Source organism: Ochotona princeps, chromosome 5 (genome assembly GCF_030435755.1).
Source record: "Ochotona princeps isolate mOchPri1 chromosome 5, mOchPri1.hap1, whole genome shotgun sequence".
Lineage (NCBI taxonomy): Eukaryota > Metazoa > Chordata > Mammalia > Lagomorpha > Ochotonidae > Ochotona > Ochotona princeps.
In genome coordinates, this window is record NC_080836.1 from 39,804,342 (window position 1) to 39,825,865 (window position 21,524).

Genomic DNA, 21,524 nt, shown 5'->3' on the forward strand with positions numbered 1-21,524 from the left:
GAGTCGGCCTCACCTGCTAAGTGACATTTCCTCTTCTAAAAATTATCCTATAAATACAGTAGTTTCACTACTAGAGAACCAATAATGCATACATCATGGCCAAAGCCAAAAGCAACACAGCAGCCACAATAGTGACAGCCATTCGATGACTCCAGTATGAAATGATGGTCACTCCATGGATGACTGAGCTTTTAGGGAGAATAGAGATGGAGCTAGAAATGTGGGCGCATGAAGAATGGAAAGTAAGAGAAAGGTGATCAGTGGAAAAGAGGAAATACTGATGAGCAAGGAATATTCTGGAACCTTAATGATTCCAGAATCAATTGAGAAATTCTATGAATGTCAGATTAAAAAATATTGACAATAGTTATGCTATCTCTCTGGGAATTCTGAAAAATCTTAATTTTATTTTTTGATATTTTTTAAATAATTTATTCTAGGATACAGTCCCATGGGCTCCGGGATTTTCCTCCCTCCTGTCCAAATTCCCACTCTCCCCAGTAATTTCCTCCATGTCATTACAATAATATAGTCCTTCACAATCAATCATAAGTGCATCATCTTAATAGATACAGAGAAGGCATTTGTTAAACTCCAACACCACTTCATGCTAAAAACCTTAAGTAAGATAGACACAGAAGGAACATTCCATAACACAATCAAAACAATAAGTGAAAAACCCAATGCCAGCATTATACTGAATGGGAAAAGATTGGAGGATTTTCCACTAAGTACTGGAATTAGAAAAGGATGTCCACTTTCACCACTGCTGTTCAATAAAGTGTTGGAAGTTCTTGCCAGAGCTATTAGGTAAGAAAAACAAATTAAAGGAATTCAAATTGGAAGCAAGGAATTAAAATTATCCCTGTTTCAGATGACATGATTCTCGACATAGGAGAACCAAAAGAATCAAGAGACTACTGGAGCTCATAAGAGAATTTGGCAGGGCAGCAGGATACAAAATTAACATATTGATGGCACTGGTATACGCAAATAACTACAGGGCTGAGAAAGAAACTGCAAGTACAATCCCATTTAAAATAGCAGAGAGGAATATCAAATACCTTGGAATTAACCTAACCAAAGATGTGGAAGAGTTCTATAATGCAAACTACAAAACATAAAAAAAGAAGACATTAAAAGATGGAGAAACCTACCATATTCCTGGATTGGCAGGATCAATATCATTAAAATGTTCATTTTATCAAAAGTAATAAACAGATTCAATGTGATCCCAATTAAAATATTAACAACATTCTTCTTAGAAATACAACAGCTGATATAAAAGTTCAGCTGGAAACACAAGAGACCATGAAGAATAAAAATCAAGCAGGAAGAATCACTACATACTGTAGAGCAGTGGTCATCAAAACAGTCTGGTACCTGGTACTGAAACAACAAAAAAAAATTTTTAACAGAACAGAAATCCTTGAAGGAAGACCACACATGTACATCCAATTAATCCTTGACAAGAGAACTGAAAATAATCCAAAGGAAAAGTCTGGTCTCTTCAACACATGCTGTTGGGACAACTGGATAGCAGCCTGCAGAGATAAGAGGCAAGACCCTCATCTATCTCTTCACACAAAAATCAGCTCTAAATGGATCAAGGACCTAAATCTACATTCAGAAACCATCAAACTATTGGAGGGAAGCATACTAAGAACACTCCAAGATACAGGAATTGGGAAAGACTTCTTAGAAAATTCACCAAAAGAACCGCTTGGTAGCCTAGTGGCTAAACTCCTTGCGTTGCATGTACCAGGATCCCATATGGGCACCGGTTCGTGTCCCGGCAGCCCTGCTTCCCATCCAGCTCCCTGCTTTTGTGGCCCGGGAAAGAGTCCAGGATGGCCCAAAGCCTTGGGACCCTGCGCCCATGTGAGAGACCTGGAGGAGGATCTTGGTTTTGGATCAACTCCACACTGGGTGTTGCGGCCACTTGGGGAATGATGGAAGATCTTTCTCTCTGTCTCTCCTCTCTGTAAATCAGCCTTTCAAGAAAAAAAAATCTTTAACCAAAAGCATAGGCAGTCAAAGCCAAAGCAAATGGGACTACATCAAACTAAAAACAGCTTTGTAAAGCAAAGGAAGCAATCAGCAAAGTGACGAAGCAACCAACAGAATGGGAGAAAATTTTTGCACACTATACAACTGATAGGGGACTAATATCTGGAATTTACAAAGAGCTTCAGAAACTCAGTGGCATCAAAACAAACAACCCTGTGAAAAAATGGGCAAAGGAAATGAATAGATGTTTTTCAAAAGAATAAATTCAAATGGTTAATAGACATGAAAAATGTTCATGGTTCCATAGCCATAAGGGAAATACAAATAAAAACTACATTGAGGTTCATGTAACTCCAGTGAGATTGACCTACTCCAGTGAAATTGACCTACTTTCTGAACTCTTAACAACACCTGCTGGTGTAGATGTGGGGAGAAAGGTACCCTCCTTCACTGTTTGTGGAAATGTAGGCTAAATTTTTTCACTGAGTTTTTTTAATTTTTAATTTTACTTTTTATTATCATTTTATGATACAGGTCCATAGATGGTGGCATTTCCCTTATCCCCTCTTCAATTTCCTTCCGCATCACTGAGTTTCCCTATATCATTACTATAGTATAGTTCTTCATGCACAATCTAATGTCCATCACTGTGGGCTTGGACAATGACAGAGAGTCCAGCATCCTATTGTGAAGATATAGTAAACAGTTTCACTGGGAGTCCATCTTTATCTGGAAGTAGAGATGCATACTGCATTGCATCCTTACATCTGGATATGACAGTCTCCATTACAGTTACTATACATCTCCTTAAATAAAAAGCCACAAAACATAATCAACAACAGGAAGAAAAAAATTAATAACGCCATGAAGTTAAATAACACGCCCTGAATGACTAATGTGTCACTGAAGAAATGAAAAAATCAAGAACCTTCTTGAAGAAAATGATGCTACTGTATGATCTATGAGTCACTGAAGAGTTTAATCAGAAGTGTTTTGAAGAGATGAAACTAACCAAAAAAAAATCAAAATCCATGAGATAGTTTCTGCTGATATTTGTTGGTGAGCTATGTCTCCTGTAGAAAACAAATGTTTTTTTTTTTAAATCCAGTCTGCTGATCTAAGACATTTGATTGAGTTCAAGCTGTTTACATTTAGGGTTAATAAAAATAGGTGGTAATTTGGTTCTATCATTTTAGCATCGGGTTGTTCATTGATTTAGTCTTCGCATTTGCCTTTGGTTTTGGGATGCTATTCCTTTTCTCTGTCAAGAGAACATCTTGAAGAATCATTTGTAGGGCAGGTTTGGAAGAGGCATATTCTTTGAACTTTTCTTTACTGTGGAAAAATTTTCTTTCATTTTCAAAGACAAAGGAAAGCTTTGCTGGGTATGTTCTGTGCCAACAATTTTTTTTTCTTTTAGAATCTGGAATATGTCACTCCATTCTTTTCTGGCCTGTAAGAGTTTCCTGTGAGAGGTCTCCTGTGAGTTTAAGTGGCATTCCTTTATGTGTCAATTGATTTTTTTCACATGCACATTTAAGGATCTTTTCCTTATGTTTGATTGAAGAGAGCTTGATGATCATGTGTTTTGGTGAAGATTGCTTTTGGTCAACCCTGTTGGGAGTTCTGTGCCCCTAATGGATGTTGTTTTCCAATTGTTTCTCTAGATTAGGGAAATTTTCCTTTATTATTTCATTAAATACATTTGCAAACTCAGCTTGTCTTTCTATGAACTGCACTGAATCTATTCTCTGTATTTACATCACATTGGCATGAAAAATTATTAGATAGTAAAACAATCATCAAAAATTAAGACAGTACCATATTGTAACTTATATTTTAAAAATACTGCTCTGACTATTAAAGAATGGCTAATGGAGGAACTAAAGAAAAAGTTCAGTGTTGAGCTGTGCTACTGATAGGCTGAATGGATATGGAGAATGGAAGACAGCAATAAAGATGATAGGTTTGCTTAACCAAACTGGTTAGGTGGTGATACCAAGAACTGGGATAGAATATTGGATGACTAGCTGATTTTAAAGAAAAGACTTAGGGGTTCAGTTTTGGTGTAACCCTGACACCTTTAAGTGGAAACATCCAACAAACATCTGGAGTTGTAAAATGGGTGGCTCAAGGGAGAATTCAGTGCTGGAAACCTGCTTAAAAATGGCCTTTGCCACAGAATTAAATGATATTCCTAAGATGAGAAATCAATAGAGGCTGGTCAAGCTTATCTAATTTCTGCACAGCCTTCTCTGTTAGAGTGACTTAATTTCCCTCTTCTTCTGTCCCCATTTTGTCTTTAAGGCGAGAACAAAAGCCACTGCTTCCGAGTCTGCCTCTGAACCCTCCAGGAAAAATCTTAGCTCCATTTGGCACACCAATAGCCCTTTTATTACATGCCTTTCAATATCCTGCTTTGCATTCCTTGACATTTTTACCCCCATAAGTTTCTTTCCTGGACTGCTACTGATGTATTTGAGCATTTACTACAGGCCGGCAATACTCTATCCTGCCCTAATCCCTGGTAAATCCCTCCTTTTTAAGCCTGATTTTTATCATTGCCTTCTAAATCTCTTCCTAGCCCCCTACCCTAGACATAGCTGGATGTTCCCTCTAATGCTACTTATATTTCCTTATCTTAGCATTTCCCATGTTTATTTGAATTATTTGTCCTTCCATTCATAGCACTTTGTATCATGCCTGACCCATTAAGAGATTTAATTGATTACTGTTATGTGAGTGGAAGATTCTTACACTCCCTGGTCCAAAAACAGTTTTTCCCATTTTGTTTCTTAGCTTGTGATGGAACCAGGCCAGCAGTTTTTATATGCAGGGTAGTAAAGGCTGAACTAAATACGTCCCTAAGGACAATTCCATTCACTTTCCATCAATTAATAGGAGCAAGAATGATTTGCTTTGCAAGCCTCAAATTAAAGTCAAAGAAAAGAGCATTTAGCCATCCCTTTGGACATTTGTTGAAACACAGAACTTAAATATACCATTTTTAAAAGACATTTTGGATGTTCTTTATGATACTTCAGTTATTGGAAAATTCAAGTTTTTTGTCTGTGAGGAAACTTCATGTGGAAGTCAAACAAAAAAATATTCATTAGACTTTCTTATCACCATTGATCATGTATTGGATGCAAGACAGTTCTTATCACAGTCCCATGTTCTGTTCATTTTATAAAGTTAAGCTAGTAAAAAGTATAATAAGCTAAAACTACTCTCCCTAAAGACTTATGAGCCAAAACAATGCTATCTAATTCTTAAAGGTTTGAGATCATTTTTATATCTTACCTTGTGTAATCTTCTAGAAAAACTTCACATTAAAAAGTCTAAGCAGAACAATATTGGTTTGAGAGTGTGTCAAAGTTAAAGCACTTAAACTAAGATTACAAACCATGAAACTCAAGATGAAATAAAAATTTCTGGTTTATACATAGAAAGGAGAAAATCAAGACTATAGCACGATAGTAGAAAAAAGCTGTCCTCCACTCTCAAGCTATCTGTAGACAATGAATCTGTGAACAAGCAGACTTCTATATGTTGCTCCCAGGTAGTTATCCTAGGGCCTTCATGATTTATTCAGCTGAAGGTCAATAACACTTAACTGGATACACAAGATAAAAAATATAAAGTTCAAAATACCAAGTTCCATCCACTTTAAACCATTAAAACATTTTTTATTCCATTTTCTACACTCTAGTTAACATTTAGATAGTTCTTGCAACCAAAGGAGTTCCTTTGACCTGGAATATGCAATACCACACTATAAGGCCGTATCGTATACATAAAAAACATACTGGGACCTCTTCCTAAGAAAGCATCCTTTTGGGAGACCTTGTTTGGCATGGAGGTTAAGATTCCTGTGACCCGTGTTGATGTCCCTGACTCCAGCCTCCTGCTGAGATACACATTGGGAGGAGGCAGGTGATGGTTCAAGTAGATGAATCCCTGACACCCATGGAGGAAATCTGGATTAGATTCCTGGCTCCCACTTTCAGGGTTCCCTAGCCCTGTCCACTGTGGTCAAAAATTTTAAGCTTACTTTAAAATGTATTTCTAACTTTCAGATTAATGATGCTATTTATATCATAAAATTAGAACTGAAATATGAAATATGACTCCTATCAATCTGCTAATCTCTTTTAGCCAACAATTTTTCATTCACATTTGTGTGAATTTCTAGCAGGTAAGCACCTTTTTAAATTGTGTGCTTACTTTTTATCTAGCACGAGATCTTGAAGGAGAGGGTGGAAGAAATATGTTTGCTAAACTGATACAATGAGAAGGATTATAAAAATGAAACATTGCAAAAATACCCTTCTTATATTGGCTCATATAAATCTCAAAGCAGTTACATTAGACAATGATACCAGTTTTCAATCAATGAACCAATGTGTGGGTGAGGAGGGGCAATAAATCCTAACCTGCCAGTTCTCTAAATGAAGATGCCTACTGGAGCTAGAGTTAGGATGTGTGTAAGATTATGTTAGAGACAAAGACCTAGTCACTCTTGCCCTCAAAACATTCCGCCAAGGTTATCTCTTCTGTATTTCAAGATAGAGCAATCTCTGTATGCTTCAACCTTGGGCTGACTTTAGTTCAGGAATAAAAGTTTGGCTTCAGAAATTATTTTGCAAGGCATTCATGGTGTAAAAGTTGGAAAAATCACTACAACGGCAAGAAACCAAAGTGAGATGTTTCGTTTTCAAAACTGCCTGGCTGTTTGAAGTTAATGAATCCCCATCCAGATAGTTTATTTCAACTTCTTACCAGTGCCCTAAACTTGAACGTTTTAGTCACCAAACTCCAAGCTGATAGATAATCTAAAATGTGGCAGGGACGAGGTTTAACTGTGATATTCTTTCAGGAAGGTAAATAAGAATACTGACAAAAGCATTAAGAAATAAGTTTTGAGGTGCTGGTTTGGTATCATACAGGGCAATCCTCCACCAGCAAGCACCGGCATCCCATATGGGTGCAGGTTTTTGCCCTGGCTGCTCCACTTCTGATGCAGCTCTCTGCTGGTGGCCTAGAAAAGCAGCAGAGTATGGCCCAAAGCCTTGGGATGCTGTGCCCATGTGGAAGACTTATAAGATGATCATGGCTCCCATCTTCAGATCAACTCAGCTCTGATTGGTGTGGCCATTTAAGAAGTGAACTAGCAGATGAGGATCTCTCCATATCTTTCCTCTTTTTGTAAAACCTGCCTTTCAAATAAAAATAAGTAAGTCTTTCAAATAGTTTTGAAGGGTTAAAAACCAGGGACATGGGCCCGGCGGCGTGGCCTAGCGGCTAAAGTCCTCGCCTTGAATGCCCCAGGATCCCATATGGGCGCCGGTTCTAATCCCGGCAGCTCCACTTCCCATCCAGCTCTCTGCTTGTGGCCTGGGAAAGCAGTCGAGGACGGCCCAAAGCTTTGGGACCCTGCACCCGCATGGGAGACCCGGAAGAGGTTCCTGGTTCCCGGCATCGGATCGGCGCACACCAGCCTGTTGCGGCTCACTTGGGGAGTGAATCATCGGATGGAAGATCTTCCTCTCTGTCTCTCCTCCTCTGTGTATATCCGGCTTTCCAATAATAATAAAATCTTAAAAAAAAAAACCCAGGGACATATTTAAACATGTTTGTGCAGGTGTGCTTATCAACGCCTTAAAAAGTGGGAAAACCTTGGGAAATAACATAACTAACCCTTAAAATCTTAGTTTGACAAAATGCACCACAGTGATCAAACACTTTGCAACAAGTGAAAGTATGTGGGAGGAAAATAAACAAGCTACAACAAAAATGAGGGCATGAGCCTAGGAAAAAATGAAAGTACTATGGTTCTCACTAAGTAAATGCCTCTATATCCACATTGGTGGGGGTTAGAGGGATTTTACTAATAAGTGCTTTTGGTAATGTTTTAGAATTAGGGTGATTTTTTTGTTTATTTGGAATGCTTTTTATACTCTCCAATATAAAATACCGTATAAATGAATTGCTTTAAGTCTAAGCAAGGTGATCAACATTTAGAAGCATCTAAGAGGCATGGTTACTATTCATTCCTGAGGTTTCCCAATTCCTCTGTATCAAGTTAAACAACAAGAATTCTCTAGCTATCACCTATAGAGCATTCTTTATGACCTTGCATGTGGCATCACTTTCACTGACTCTAGATACGTCTCACCGAACCATAATTTTAATTTTATGCCATAGATCTTTTTTTTATTGTTAATTATTTTGCATTATGTGACATATGCCATAGATCTTAAGAAGGCTAATGCAATATAACACAGTATCCATCAGACAGGTTCCATTTGATTGCTCCACACATCACGCCAGCTCCTAAGGTACTGGGATTGTCTGTTATTAGCAGGTGAGAACCAGATGCTTTCCTCTGACCTTCACCATGTTCAATTGGAACACCCTTCTTTGGTCTTGGTTTGCTAGCATACCTTTACTCCCATACTGTAAATTTCCTGTTTCATGTTCTCTCATTGGCTTTATATTTTAACGATTTTTTAATTAGAAATACTTGGCACTATCAAAACTGAGCTAAAACAACAAGAATGTAATAAGTGGACAATTGGCTAAGGATTGGAAAGTAGGGTAACCATAAGCAATCGTTCAGGGTAAGGAGTCTTTTCCAGGTGATACAGAAAGTGATAGAGAAGGCTTGGCAGGTAGGACAACTTGACAGGAGGTGAAACCACTGATTGATTCAGACAGTTAACACAACCCCTTCAGGTAAGGAACTAGACAAATAGCTCTCCCAGCCTCAGTCTCCTTCCTCACGCTCATCACCTTTGTTTAACTTGGCTGAGTCCAATTGGAAGACTGAAACTAAGAACTCACATATCACAACCCTCTGGGCCATGGAGCAGAGAGAATAGTAGTTATCACCCAACAGAAAGATACCCAGCACCATAGTACTGGAGTCTTCCATTACAAATCAGAGGGAAGCGGATGTGGTCTACTTGCATAAATAAACAACACTAACCCTATTCAGGGAGTACACTAGTCACTTACATAAAAAGCCCCCCCACCCCACCCCACATCAGAGCTGTTCACAATGCCCATAAGCTGTTTTCTGCTATGATGTAGCCTTATGTCCTTATAAAAAATGACCCAAGACTGTATTCTGGAATAAACACATTACTTATCTCCCTCTTAATTGAAATGCCAGACGGATTAAAAAATAACTGTCGTGTCATCTTTAGAAAGAAGGCCTATTTTCAATATGGACACTGAAATATTACATAATGATGGTGTCATGTGTTGGCGTTCCTGAATGAATTTGTCTGTAATCTTCTTTAATTTCTTTCTCTTCACCAGTCATTAAGAAAGGGAGTATACTGAGGATGTTGTATTTCAAAATCTGATGTGTCACAGTGAAAACTAATCAAACCTCAGAGTCACTCCATCATGACTTTAGAGAGTGGAGATGATTTTTATAATCATTTAATCCAAACACCTAATTTTACAACTGAGGAGGCAGTATCTCAAAACTGATATAACTTGCACAAGGTCACCCAACTTAGACACCCTCTTAGTTACCTCAACATCAAACTATACTTTTATGCAGCTCATTCATTAAATTAATTCATTTAATATCTTTTGAAAGCTGTGTGCTGGTTACTGTGACTAGAGCAAAAAAAGATTAATTATCTTTTGTGGGCCTCCCCACAAGCAAACATGAAAATCACCAATAAACAATAGATAAAAGTCATCATGAAGTATTTGTAGGTTAACAGAAAAATCTAGACAAAAGGGGGAAACGATGGTGGAAGAGAGATTGAGCCAATCTTGAGTAAGATTCAGGGCACAAATGGAGGGTCTGGTCTTAGACAGGAATACAGACACCCCAAGTACTGCAAGGCAAGAGAAGGCAGAGTAATGGACACAGATCGGATAGATTGGTAGATTTAACTGAGAAGTCTCACATGTCTGATGTTAAAAAAAATCATGGAATCATGAAGATTTTCTTTAGTCTATTCAATGATCAGCAGCAGGAAGATGATGAAAGAGGAATTTTTACATTTTAATGCTCAACTTAGATCAAGTTGGAATAATTTGGTTTCTTGGAAAGTGGTTAGCCATAGTTATTCACTAACTCAGTGAGAAGTCTTAGGAGAATATTAACTAAAATAGACAGACATACTAAGGCTTAGTGAGGACATAACTGAAGTCCTTTTAGTAAGTGGACATGTAGTTCTTAAAGGAGTTATAAAGTTATCAACAATTCTAGCTACTGAACAAATTGAGAAAAGACTAACGCTATGAAAATGACTCCCAAGCATAGTTTGAAACAGTTTTCCCAATTGATTTAATCACCATGAATCATATTACAATGTTTAAAATAATAATTTCTGAATTTAGACTGTCTGGGTTCAAAACCTAGCTGTACTGTTGGATAGCTATGTGACTTTAAGGAAATTATACAACTTCTACATGTTTCCTCATTTATAAAATAAGAATCATATTAGCATTTGCCCTTTATGGTTGATAAGATTAAATGACATAACAGTGCCTTGCACATAGCAAGAACTGTTTAGGTGCCTGTTAATTAAATAAAGTCATTATGAATAACATTAAATAATCATGAATAATTAAGACCTAGCCATAAAATATAGCCGAAATTTGACATCTGGAGTTAATTTTTAAGACTCTCCCCTTTAATTTGCCTACTGGGAAGTATTTTGTAGAAAAACAAATACATCTGACCCTTGATCATCCAGGCTGTGTCTTGTTCCCTGCCTGATCTTAAAACTACCCTGACAAAGGATAGCTAGATTCCATCAGCCTTTCCGCTTTAACAAGAATTTCTATGAAAATTTTCACTTTCACAAGACAGTTTAAGCCAGAAGAGTGTCTTGGATTGCCATTCTGCCCTCTGCAGATAATCACGCCAGCTTTGACATCTACTGATTCACATACTGAGAGCTGGCTCTGTTCAGTCACATATTGGGAGGCTAAAACCAGAGATGTCACAAGCTTGCTTTAATGTTCATTCTTAACTTTCAACAGTAAAACAAGGAACATGATGAACATTTTAAAATTAGATTATTGCTGAATTATTCTGAATTGTTCTGTATAATTAAACTTCCATTCCACATGAATTTCTTCAGTCAGTCAGCAGAGGATTCTGATATTAAATATATCAGAAAATATAGTCTGAACCTCCAGATTATCTCGGATTACTATCTATATACTCTTTATTTTTCTTAAGATTTATTTTTATTGGAAAGATTTACAGAGAAGGAGAGACAGAGAAGGATCTTCCACTTCGCTGGTTTACTCCTAGGCTGAGCTGATCTGAAACCAGGAGCTAGGCACTTCTTCTGGGCCTCCAATAAGGCAAGGTCCCAAGTCCTTGCGCTGTCATCTACTGCTTTCCCAGGCCACAAGCAGAGAGCTGGATAGGACATGAACCAGCACCCATGTGGGATCCCAGTGCATGCAAGACTGGGACTTGAGCCAGTAGGCTACTGTGCTGGCTCCTCTATACTTCCTTTTACCATTCTAATATTCTAAGAGTTAATTTCCTAATTATGGATTTTTTGGTGCTCTTATGTCTGGATCATCAGATCAACACATAAAAAGACAAATTTTTAAATTCACTCCCTTTAACCTTGTGAGATCACAAGGTTAGTCTTTGACAGAACCATAAAACAGAAGGAAATCATTCAGCAGGCTGCTCCAGACTGACACATTTTTTTTTTTTTTTTTAGCTCTAGCAGCAGGTGACTCCTTGGTAAAGATGCTTGCAGTGAGAAATGTGAGTGGGTGTGCATTACAGCAGAGGTCAGACTGGTGTCCAGAGGGATTCAAACACCTGTCCAAGGTCCAGAAGTCTGAGAAATTTTTAGTTGTACAAAAATGTGAAACAAAGGCTCTAAGCCAATTTTAGATCTGAACTGTGCTGTGGTATTGAGCACTGCCATAGTGTTTTGTCTGTGTTCACATTTCAGTTGGCCCCAGTGACACTTGACAAACTGACAACATGTATCTGTTAACTAATTTTGGTCTAGCTGTGATCCAGTTCTGCACCGTGCTCTCCTCTTCCTGCCCCTTCCTTATCATTTCTTTCACATGTGCATGTGCACGCATGGACCATTGTAAAAGGAGTCTGTGTCATACCAATCAAGGAGTGCGGTAAAGGAAAAGGGCCCAGAAAAAAATGTGGAAGTCCCAGGACAGGGCCAAAGGGTACCATTTCTGAGGCCAAGAGCCATGCTTTTGGGACTTTAACCTGATTTCTAAAGGCTCTTTCCCCACTACCTCAAGCCCTGCAATCTGTATCATCCTCCCTCCTTAACAGCAGAGCGTTTGATGGAGCTGAAAGACAATCAGCCACAGGCATTTGAAGGAAATAGTGGAGGACAGTTCTATATCCCGCAGTTCCTGTGGTGAGTAAGTGCATATGTGATAGCAATTAAAGGTCAAATGGAAAAGAGAAAGATTAATAGAGTTGATGAACCCTACTGGAGTCAGCCAGGGCAAAATGTCCATACTCTAAGCCCTGAACCTTTCCTAACTATGGCAAAATAAACAACTTCTATTAGCATCAGAGCACTATTACTAGGGAATAATCAGAGTAGCACAGGGTGTGTGTAAATGGATTTCCCAAACATAGTTTAACAATGTAGGACTGCAAAATAAGAGAGAATACAAGGTCAGGGCATGCATGAGGACAGAAGCACTCTGCTAACCACCCAGGGAGAAGACTTCCTCAGTACTCCCTGCGAAGGAACTCAATTTTAAAGCCACATTCTAATTTCATGTGTATGAACATACATTTCCATATGCACATGCTGACACATATCCAATAAATATGTATATTTAATTTTCTGTTTAGTCAAGCTTAACTAATTTCGAATTCCATGCAGTTCACTTCAGTGCATTCTGTCTTTTTGTATTAACTATTTTTGTATCTAACAAATTTGGAGTTTAAAGAAATTCTTTATCCTTAATAAGCATCTGTTGACCTAACCAGGAATTCCATATTATCTTTGCAACAGACTAGATAAATATATTCCTTTAAAAAAGATATCAGGAAAAAAAGTTCATTTTGAGTGGGTAGACTTTTAAAACTGTATGAGGTCTGAAAACTGAATCACTAAGTATAATCCACTGTCATTTTAAGGTACTTGGAACATTCTCATTAAGTAACTGAATGAGTGAGTGATTACCCTATTTGGAACTTTTAATTGCATTTTATGGATTATATGCAATCTGCGTATTGGTATTTTTACTAACAGCTGACACCACTATCCTATGTGTCGAGGGGAGTGGAAAGGACGTAATTGCCATGCAACTCTATGTGCTAGAAAACATCGTTGCTAATGTTCCAAAAAAAAGAAAACTCACTTCACTGAGCCTTGGACCTCCCTGAAGAGTGGTCCTGGGATTTAAAAGCGTTAACATGCGACAGAAAGTTCATGTGGACAGTTTAAGACTTAGAAAGTCAAAAAACTTAACACTGCATGTTTTTTGAACTAGTTAGATATTAGTAATCTGTCTTTTGTTAACTGTTACCTTTGATGAAACCACAGAATGTAATGAGTCAGCAATCCTCTAGCTTAAGATGAGTCACAGTAAACAATTAGTCTTACACACCTATACTATCATAAAATTTTATCTTACTGGAACTCAGAAAGAGTGATATAGCCACCAGTATTAGGAGAGTTTTGGCACTTTAGAGACATTTCCCAACAGCAGAAGGATAACTAGATGAAGATTTGGACCGACCTGAAAACTATTGTTTCTGATTATTATTGTCTTTGTCTCCTTAATTACTGTCCTGTTTGATTCTCATGATGTTTCTGTATTAAAAAAGGAGAGGCAGGGACAGATGCACAGAGCTAACACCTGCTGATTAACTCTACAAATGTCCAAAATAGCCAGGACTGTTAGAAAACAGGTACTCAACTCAGGTTTCCCACTTGGGTGGCATGTATTAACTTACTTGAGAAATTACCACTGCCTCCCAGGGCACGCATTTGAAGGAAGTTGACGTCAGCACTAGCAACTTGGAATTGAACCCAGGCACTCTGGTGCAAGATCTTAAATTGTCTTTGGATTTACTTTGAATTATCTTTGTAGTTATGATAGTAAGGGCACTGAATATGAATAAAGCAGTGTTTGGGTGGGCTCTGTGTTAAGAAACATCACCACAAACCCAAGCACCAGATGCAGTGAGTCACACAGCAGGTCTTTATTTGCACAGTGGGAGATGGCCATGCAGAGGATCAGGAGCAAAGAGAAAGGGAGAAACAATAGGAATTCTGCTTTTATGGCAAAGGAGCAGGTATTGAGAGTACAGGGTTGTGGGGGATTGGCAGGTGCATCAGCAGATGGACACCAAGAACACATGGCTGCAAGAGATTGGTAGATAGGACCACCATATACAATGCCATACAACAGATTGGTGGAGAACAGGTTACAAGCTTATGGTGGATTGGAAGACAACAGAACTCAAACCTAAAGAGCATGTAACTTCAAGGAAACTAAAACTGAAATCTTAAGGGAACTGAAGTGGATATCAAAATCAGTGCCAGGTCTAAACTGGCAGGGGTCTCGCAGGTCTTCAAGGTCTATGTTTGCAACACTCTGCACACTGTCTTTTTGCGTTTTTAGAGAAGCATCATTTCAGTGTCAGGAGATGGCCCAGTCACTGCACTTTATTTTGGCGAACTGGGGAGAGACGACAGACAGTATGTTCTTCTCAGCCCAGTCTGTCATAAAACACCATATTTCCAGGAATCACTTTTACCCTTCCCTGATTTGCAGCAAGCAGTTCATCTGCTGATAGGGAGTTTTGTGAAATCTCAGCTCCTCCTGGGTGAGCCTAGATGGATAGATCTGATCATGGCAGAAGTATCAGCAATGCTGGGTGACCACGGGTGCTAGCTATTGTCTCATGGAAGGGTCTTTTGCATAATTTGATACTCTGACATTCTCATCTTTTCAAGGCCATTATAAAGGACTGTATTCACACACATTCAGCCCTTCATGTCATATTGTTGGCAATGCCCTCTTCACTACAATGTTGCCCTTCTGAATAGATTGAGAACTTCTGCAAGTATCAAGTTTGTATTCAATTTTTTTCCTTTTTAATATTCTCTCAATTTCTCTCTCTTCTTTTTACTAAAAGCAGCAAAAATGAAGCCAGGTAGTACCTTTGGCACATTAGAAATCTTAGTTTGTAAGGTAGTGCAGTCCATTACTTATGGATGCTGTTCTACCAGGCTGCAGCCCTTTTTCTCTAGGCTTTCTGTCTTCTCATCAGAGTGATCCTCTTTGCTCCAGTTTCCAGTACTGCTTCATGCTGAGTTACTCCTCCCACATCTTTCACATCTGCATTTCTACCAACAACTTGCTTCGGGTATTCTCATATTTTTCTATCATCCTAAAAAAAAAAAGTCCAGGTTTTTTTCTGGTTTCATTTCCTGTCCAGGGACCAAAATCTATATTTAGGTTTTATTTAAATGTTGTGTAAAAATAACCATAGATTTAACAGTTTGAATGTGGTATCTCAGAATTTTGTGAATCAGAGTCTATCACAGTATTTCTGTACTCCCTGCTCTTGGTATCACAGAATGGAAAGCAAGATTTTGATAAAATTTGGTTCTCTCCTGGAGAAAAGTCTACTTCCAAGCCCATTTCTTTCTTTTTGTGAACATGAGACCCTAGGGGTCACTGCCTTGTTGCTTATCCACTAGGACTAATCTCGGCCTCTACAAGCGGCCACCATTCATTGCCATGTGACTTCCTTAATCTTTCAACTGTCAAGGTGGGTCCTTCTCATACTTTCCATTTCTAACTATTCACTCTAACCAACCAGAGAACACTCTTTGATTCCAAGGGCTCATATGATTAAGCCTAGTTTTATGAGTTTTAGGACCATAACATCTGGCCTAACAATGAAAGTAAAATCCATAGTGTTTACAGTCCTGGTGATTATGTAGAGTGTGTATGGGGAGAAAGTAGGAGTGGGGAATCTCAGACCCCTCGTTGAAACAGATTTATTATTGGTTTTATTTACTGGTTCCTTTAAATACCAACACTGCTAAACAGACCACGTTCAAAGTCTTGAGGCTTTCCCCCCTCATCCTTCTGTACCCACCTCTTTGTGCTCATCTCTTTAGATCAATACATTATTAGGTAACAAAATGCAGCAGTGGAGGTTTTGGGGTTTCATAATAAACTGTTCCCATAAGGACCCACAAATTCTCACACTGGGAGAATGGCTTTGCTCTGAATAAGGGAAGTGCTCTGAATCATCCCCTCCACACACAGCTTCTGGATTCTTCTGAGAAGCAGTACTGTGATAGTTCTCCAGCCTCTATTTCCTTTATAGAAACCTAGCCCTTTTATTTTAGACTATTCCCTCCTGCAGAGGTATCTGCAGGTTCTGCTGGATTCTGGGCATGATCCAGACCACCTAATGACATGAAGGAACACCCAAATGGCAGTTTCTACCAAAGCCTGGGTATTTGTTTTCTGCTGGTGTGATGTCACAAGAGAACATGCACAAAATGATAACTCTTTCCCCAGAAACAACCTTGAGGTGAGGTTGACAGTTACACACCCAATGGAAGTATCTCCACTTCCCTGATAAGGCTCTCTGGTCCTCAGCTGTATGTGGATGGCTTACTGTGTTAGATTGAGTTGGCACAAATTTGGAAATAACTATGATGTGCTAGAGGAGGTAAGAGATGTTGCCTTTCTACTTGAGATCTCAAAAAATCTCCACTTTGGGGAGCTAAATTAGAACAGTTCTTGCCTTGGACTCAATGGAACTCTAGGCATCATCAGAAACAAAACCTCATAAAATTCTAGGATGCAGAGTAACTTTTATTATGCAAGCCACACAGTCACAGGTGAGAAAGGTTGTGTGGAGACAAATATTACATATGAGGTATTTAAAAGACAAATCTGGCACAGGCATTTTGCTTCTTAAAATAGCCCCTTATGGAAAGGCATCAGCTATTGATTTTTATCAAGACACTGGTTTCAAAAGTAGGGAAATGCTTCTGAAAATTACTGATATTATCTAATGACTTGCTAAGCAAGCACTGATTCCTTGAGCCTTGAGATAAAACTATAGAAACTGAAATATTATTTTTAACTATAATTTCAAACCACTGAAGGAAAAAACAACCTAAGGAACTGGATACCTACAAACTATTACTACAACAAATAAGCTCTTGAAAATGTTCCTGGGGATAAGGAAGAAGATTATCTCTTCCTACAGAAATCCTGTAGTCGGGTTTTTCATGTAACACACTTTCTCTATCTTGACTCCCACTCACTCATGAGAAGCCAGGTGGGTGAAATAGTAGGTGGGAGAGAAGCGGAGTGCCAGCTGGCAAAGCAGCATGTCTCAAGTCAGGGAAACTGGTGACAAGATTTCCTGCCAAGCTTCTGTTAAACTCTGAAGAAGCAAAATTTGTCTCCAACATATAAAATACTTAAGGAATGCTGTTTGTAGTTACTAAATATAAAAATATCCAGAACTTTCAATGTGTCAGAGTTGATATGGAAATCTCTTCTCTTAATTCATACAGAGAAATTCTCAGGAAACCGTAGCACAACAGCTCCACTCACCCACACATACATGCATGTTAAATCCCAGAGCTGAAAATACAGAACCCAGGTTAGAGCCATAAAAGGAGCTGAGGCCAGAGGACTCACAGGGAAAACTGGGACCTGATGAAAATCTCAACTTTTGACTGCTAGTGTGGGACCTATCCACACAGGAGCTGAAAGTGCATCACTCATTAAGAGCAAGGAGGCACATGGTATTTGTCCAGACCCACAGGACTTGATTCAGTAAGACCAATCCTCAAGAAGATAACAAGGGGACTTAGATTCTGCTTGGGAACCAGAGGAGTAAAGGTCAAAGGCAGAGCTCCAGGTTGATGCTTAGCACAAGTTCTAAGAGTCATTCTAGGCTTCGGGCATAGTGTCCCAAATCTAGGAGGATAGTAACGCAATTGGTCTTGAGACAGCAACATGCAAAAGGCCCTTAAGAGAAACATACATAAAGATTGCTTTGCATGGATGCTCTAATAGGCCACAAATCATAAAGGAAAGCTTTGATAACTCTAATTACTTGACAACTTAAAATTGGTAGGAAAATACCGACGACGCTGGCAAAAGTAAAAATTAAATGGCCAATGGGTGAATATAATTACATTCTGCATAACTCACTAAAAGTACTGTCTAAAATTCATAAAGAACCTACACAGATTCATAAACTTGTTACTCCCTTACCATCGTGGTCAGCATAACTGCCTAGCTATTCCTTCCATTATGGTTTAATTTTAATTTTGTCTTGACATCTATGAGGCTGAATGTCAACCCCCATTTGCAAATCAGAAATCTCTCTCTTGTATTTCAAAATGTCTTTCTCTTCTAGAATGTCACAGACTGCACAGAAGACAGTGACAACCCTTCATCCTCTCGTGTGCTCACTCATGCCAGCACCCCAATCAAAGATGATTCCACAAGTAAGTGCACTTATTCTCATTCCCAATACATGACTTATTTTACTTGTGCATTTTTTAACTCCCACAAAATGGAAATGTACCTGTACACCTTTGTGTTATTTAAGATGACACTACATGCAAACTAACGCTTAAAAACACAATACTTCTTATGACTTTACAAACTGATAGTTAGGAAATGCAATGAGAGGGGCCTAAGTAAAAGACAGCTACAAGGGCATTGTTTTCCAGTGCTACACTTGCGTAACAACAAATAAGTTTCCCCAGAGAACGATTTGTTTCCCTTGCAACATGAAACATGGTCAACAGTCACGAGCTTCTGAGGCGCACACAGCTATGCTCGAAGTGCCATGCGTAGGTCCCAGCAAGTGAAAACGCAGCTCCTATTTGAGTTCAAAATATAAAAATTGTCAATTATGCTCTTAGCTGTTGTAATTGTCAAATGATCCTGTAACTTCTTGGTATGCTGCTTTGCATACACTGCCTTTGGATCAACTTGGTGATTTAAAGGCACAAAACAAACCACGAACAATGACGATGGAAACATTTCAAGATAAGGAAAAAGTGGTTTATTACCTGAAGGAACTATAGGTTTTTCTTGTCTTGCACTCTGCTACCTTTGAAAGGACTAACTTCTTTTTTTTTTAAGGATTTATTTATTATTTTATTGGAAAGGCAGATATACAGAGAGGAGGAGAGACAGAGAGGAAGATCTTCCGTCCCATGGTTCACTCCCCAAGTGGCCATAAGGGCTAGAGCTGAGCCAATCTGAAGCCAGGAGCCTGGAGCTCTTCTGGGTCTCCCACGCTGGTGCAGGGTTCCAAGGCTTTGGGCCGTCCTCAACTGCTTTCTCAGGCCACGAGCTGGATGGGAAGCGGGGCTGCTGGGATTAGAACCAGTGCCCATATAGGATCCCGGCATGTCCAAGGCGAGGACTTCAACCACTATACTATTGTGCCGGGCCCAGGACTAACTTCTAAACCAGGGCTTCTCTGACCTGTGTGGCAACCCACAACCTAAAATGTCAACCAAATTCTCAAAAATGAGTCAGTCAATCAGCACTGCAAGCAGCTTTTCAAAAAACATTTTTACAGCCCATAAGTCAATAATATTGTATTGCTTTCATTGTGTTGATCATAAATTAACTGCCTTTTTGCAAATTATTTCTAGAAAAGTCAGCAAGTCTAAAATCCTTGGCAAATGTGATATTTTAGACTATGTGGCACAGAGCAACAGAAAATTCCTGATTTCTCTGCTTCACTCCAAATGCTCTTAGCTATCCACATGTGCTATCGCATTGTAGGGATAGATAAAGGCAGAAAATCTAGAGTGTATTATTGAGGTATATTTTTAACTTTCATTAGTAGTGCTCCATTTATTTGGAAGTAGAAATGCATACTGCAACATATCTTCACTTCCAGGTATACAGCTCATCTATGAGAATACATATATATTTACCCAAATATCTGATACATCTGTTTTATATTTTGCATGAAAGCCGCCTTACATCAAAGAGAACACATGATATTTGTTCTTATGGGACTGGCTTATTTCACTGAGCATAGTGATCTCCAGTTGGGACCATTTTGTTGAAAATAGTATAAATTTCATTTTTTTAATGGCTGAGTAGCATTCCATAGAGTAAATGTATCACAATTTCTTTATAATCACAGATGCCTATGCTGACATAGTTTTAAAAAGCAGGTTCCCATGAACACATATTTCTGAAGCCCAAAACCAAAGCAAGACTACACTAGACTTCTAAGTGTTTTCAGAATTGCTGTGAGACTTCCATGGCAAACATCAAGACTGACTGAGGCTTGATTAGGGGTTTGAACATTCATTTACACATTGATATTGACAGCTTTTATACCTCTTTTTTCTTCTCTTCCCTCTGTAAGAATTCCTTCTTCTTCCACAGCTTCTCTTTTTCTTTTGCCTTTTCTCTTCTTCTCTCAGAAATTTCCACTTCTAATCTTGCTACCTCTTCCTGGTGGACTCTCCACTGAAGAACCTGAATTAAAGAAAAATATATTGTCTCAGAAATCACACACACTCGTTATTTCATAAGAGATTAGGTTCCATATTAGCAGATACCAATTTGTGTCCAAATGTGCTTTTAAAAGCTGTGTGCACATGCAAGTGCTAGATGTATGGCTGTTAACATATACTGAAAAAAGAAAAGAGTGATTTTTTTTTTAAATTTTATTATTATTATTGGAAAGCCGGATATACACAGAGGAGGAGAGACAGAGAGGAAGATCTTCCATCCGATGTTTCACTCCCCAAGTGAGCCGCAACGGGCCGGTACGCGTCCATCCGATGCCGGGACCAGGAACCTCTTCCAGGTCTCCCACGGGGGTGCAGGGTCCCAAAGCTTTGGGCCGTCCTCGACTGCTTTCCTAGGCCACAAGCAGGGAGCTGGATGGGAAGTGGAGCTGCCGGGATTAGAACCGGCGCCCATATGGGATCCCGGGGCGTTCAAGGCGAGGACTTTAGCCGCTAGGCCACGCTGCCGGGCCCGAAAAGAGTGATTTTAAAGTCTCTTTCAGAAACTTTTCATTGAGATTCATACAGTGAAATTCTAAAGAGTGTGATTTGATTCCATAGGAGCTGTATGTTCCCAGAAACTGTGTAACTTTCTGTATTTTTTGTGTTTCCCTTGAAAATGTCAAACTACTTAAGAATGTCCAAGACCCAGGGCCTGGTGCTGTAGCCTATGGCTAAATCCTTGCCTTGCACATGCAGGGATCCCATATGGAAGCATGTTTCTGTCCCAGTGCTCCCACTTCCCATCCAACTCCCTGCTTGTGGTCTGGGAAAGCAGTCGAGGACAGCCCAATGCATTGGGACCCTGCACCCACATGGGAGACCCGGAAGAGGCTCCAGGCTCCTGGCTTTGGATTAGCGCAGCTCTGGCTATTGTGGCCATTTGGGGAGTGAATCAACAGGTATAAGATCTTACTCTCTCCTCCTCTATGTATATGACTTTCCAATAAAAATTAAATA

General features: G+C 39.1%; 1 protein-coding gene across 4 annotated transcripts in view; it reads right to left on the reverse strand.

Annotated features, from left to right (window-relative positions):
* Nucleotides 1-21,524, reverse strand: part of CCDC148 (coiled-coil domain containing 148) — a 248,390-nt gene that overhangs the window by 66,588 nt on the left and 160,278 nt on the right. For all 4 annotated transcript variants that reach the window (XM_058664513.1, XM_058664512.1, XM_058664511.1 and 1 more), the window contains exon 11: nt 20,389-20,529. In XM_058664513.1, the coding sequence (XP_058520496.1) occupies nt 20,389-20,529 (141 nt within the window). The remainder of the gene's footprint in view (nt 1-20,388; nt 20,530-21,524) is intronic.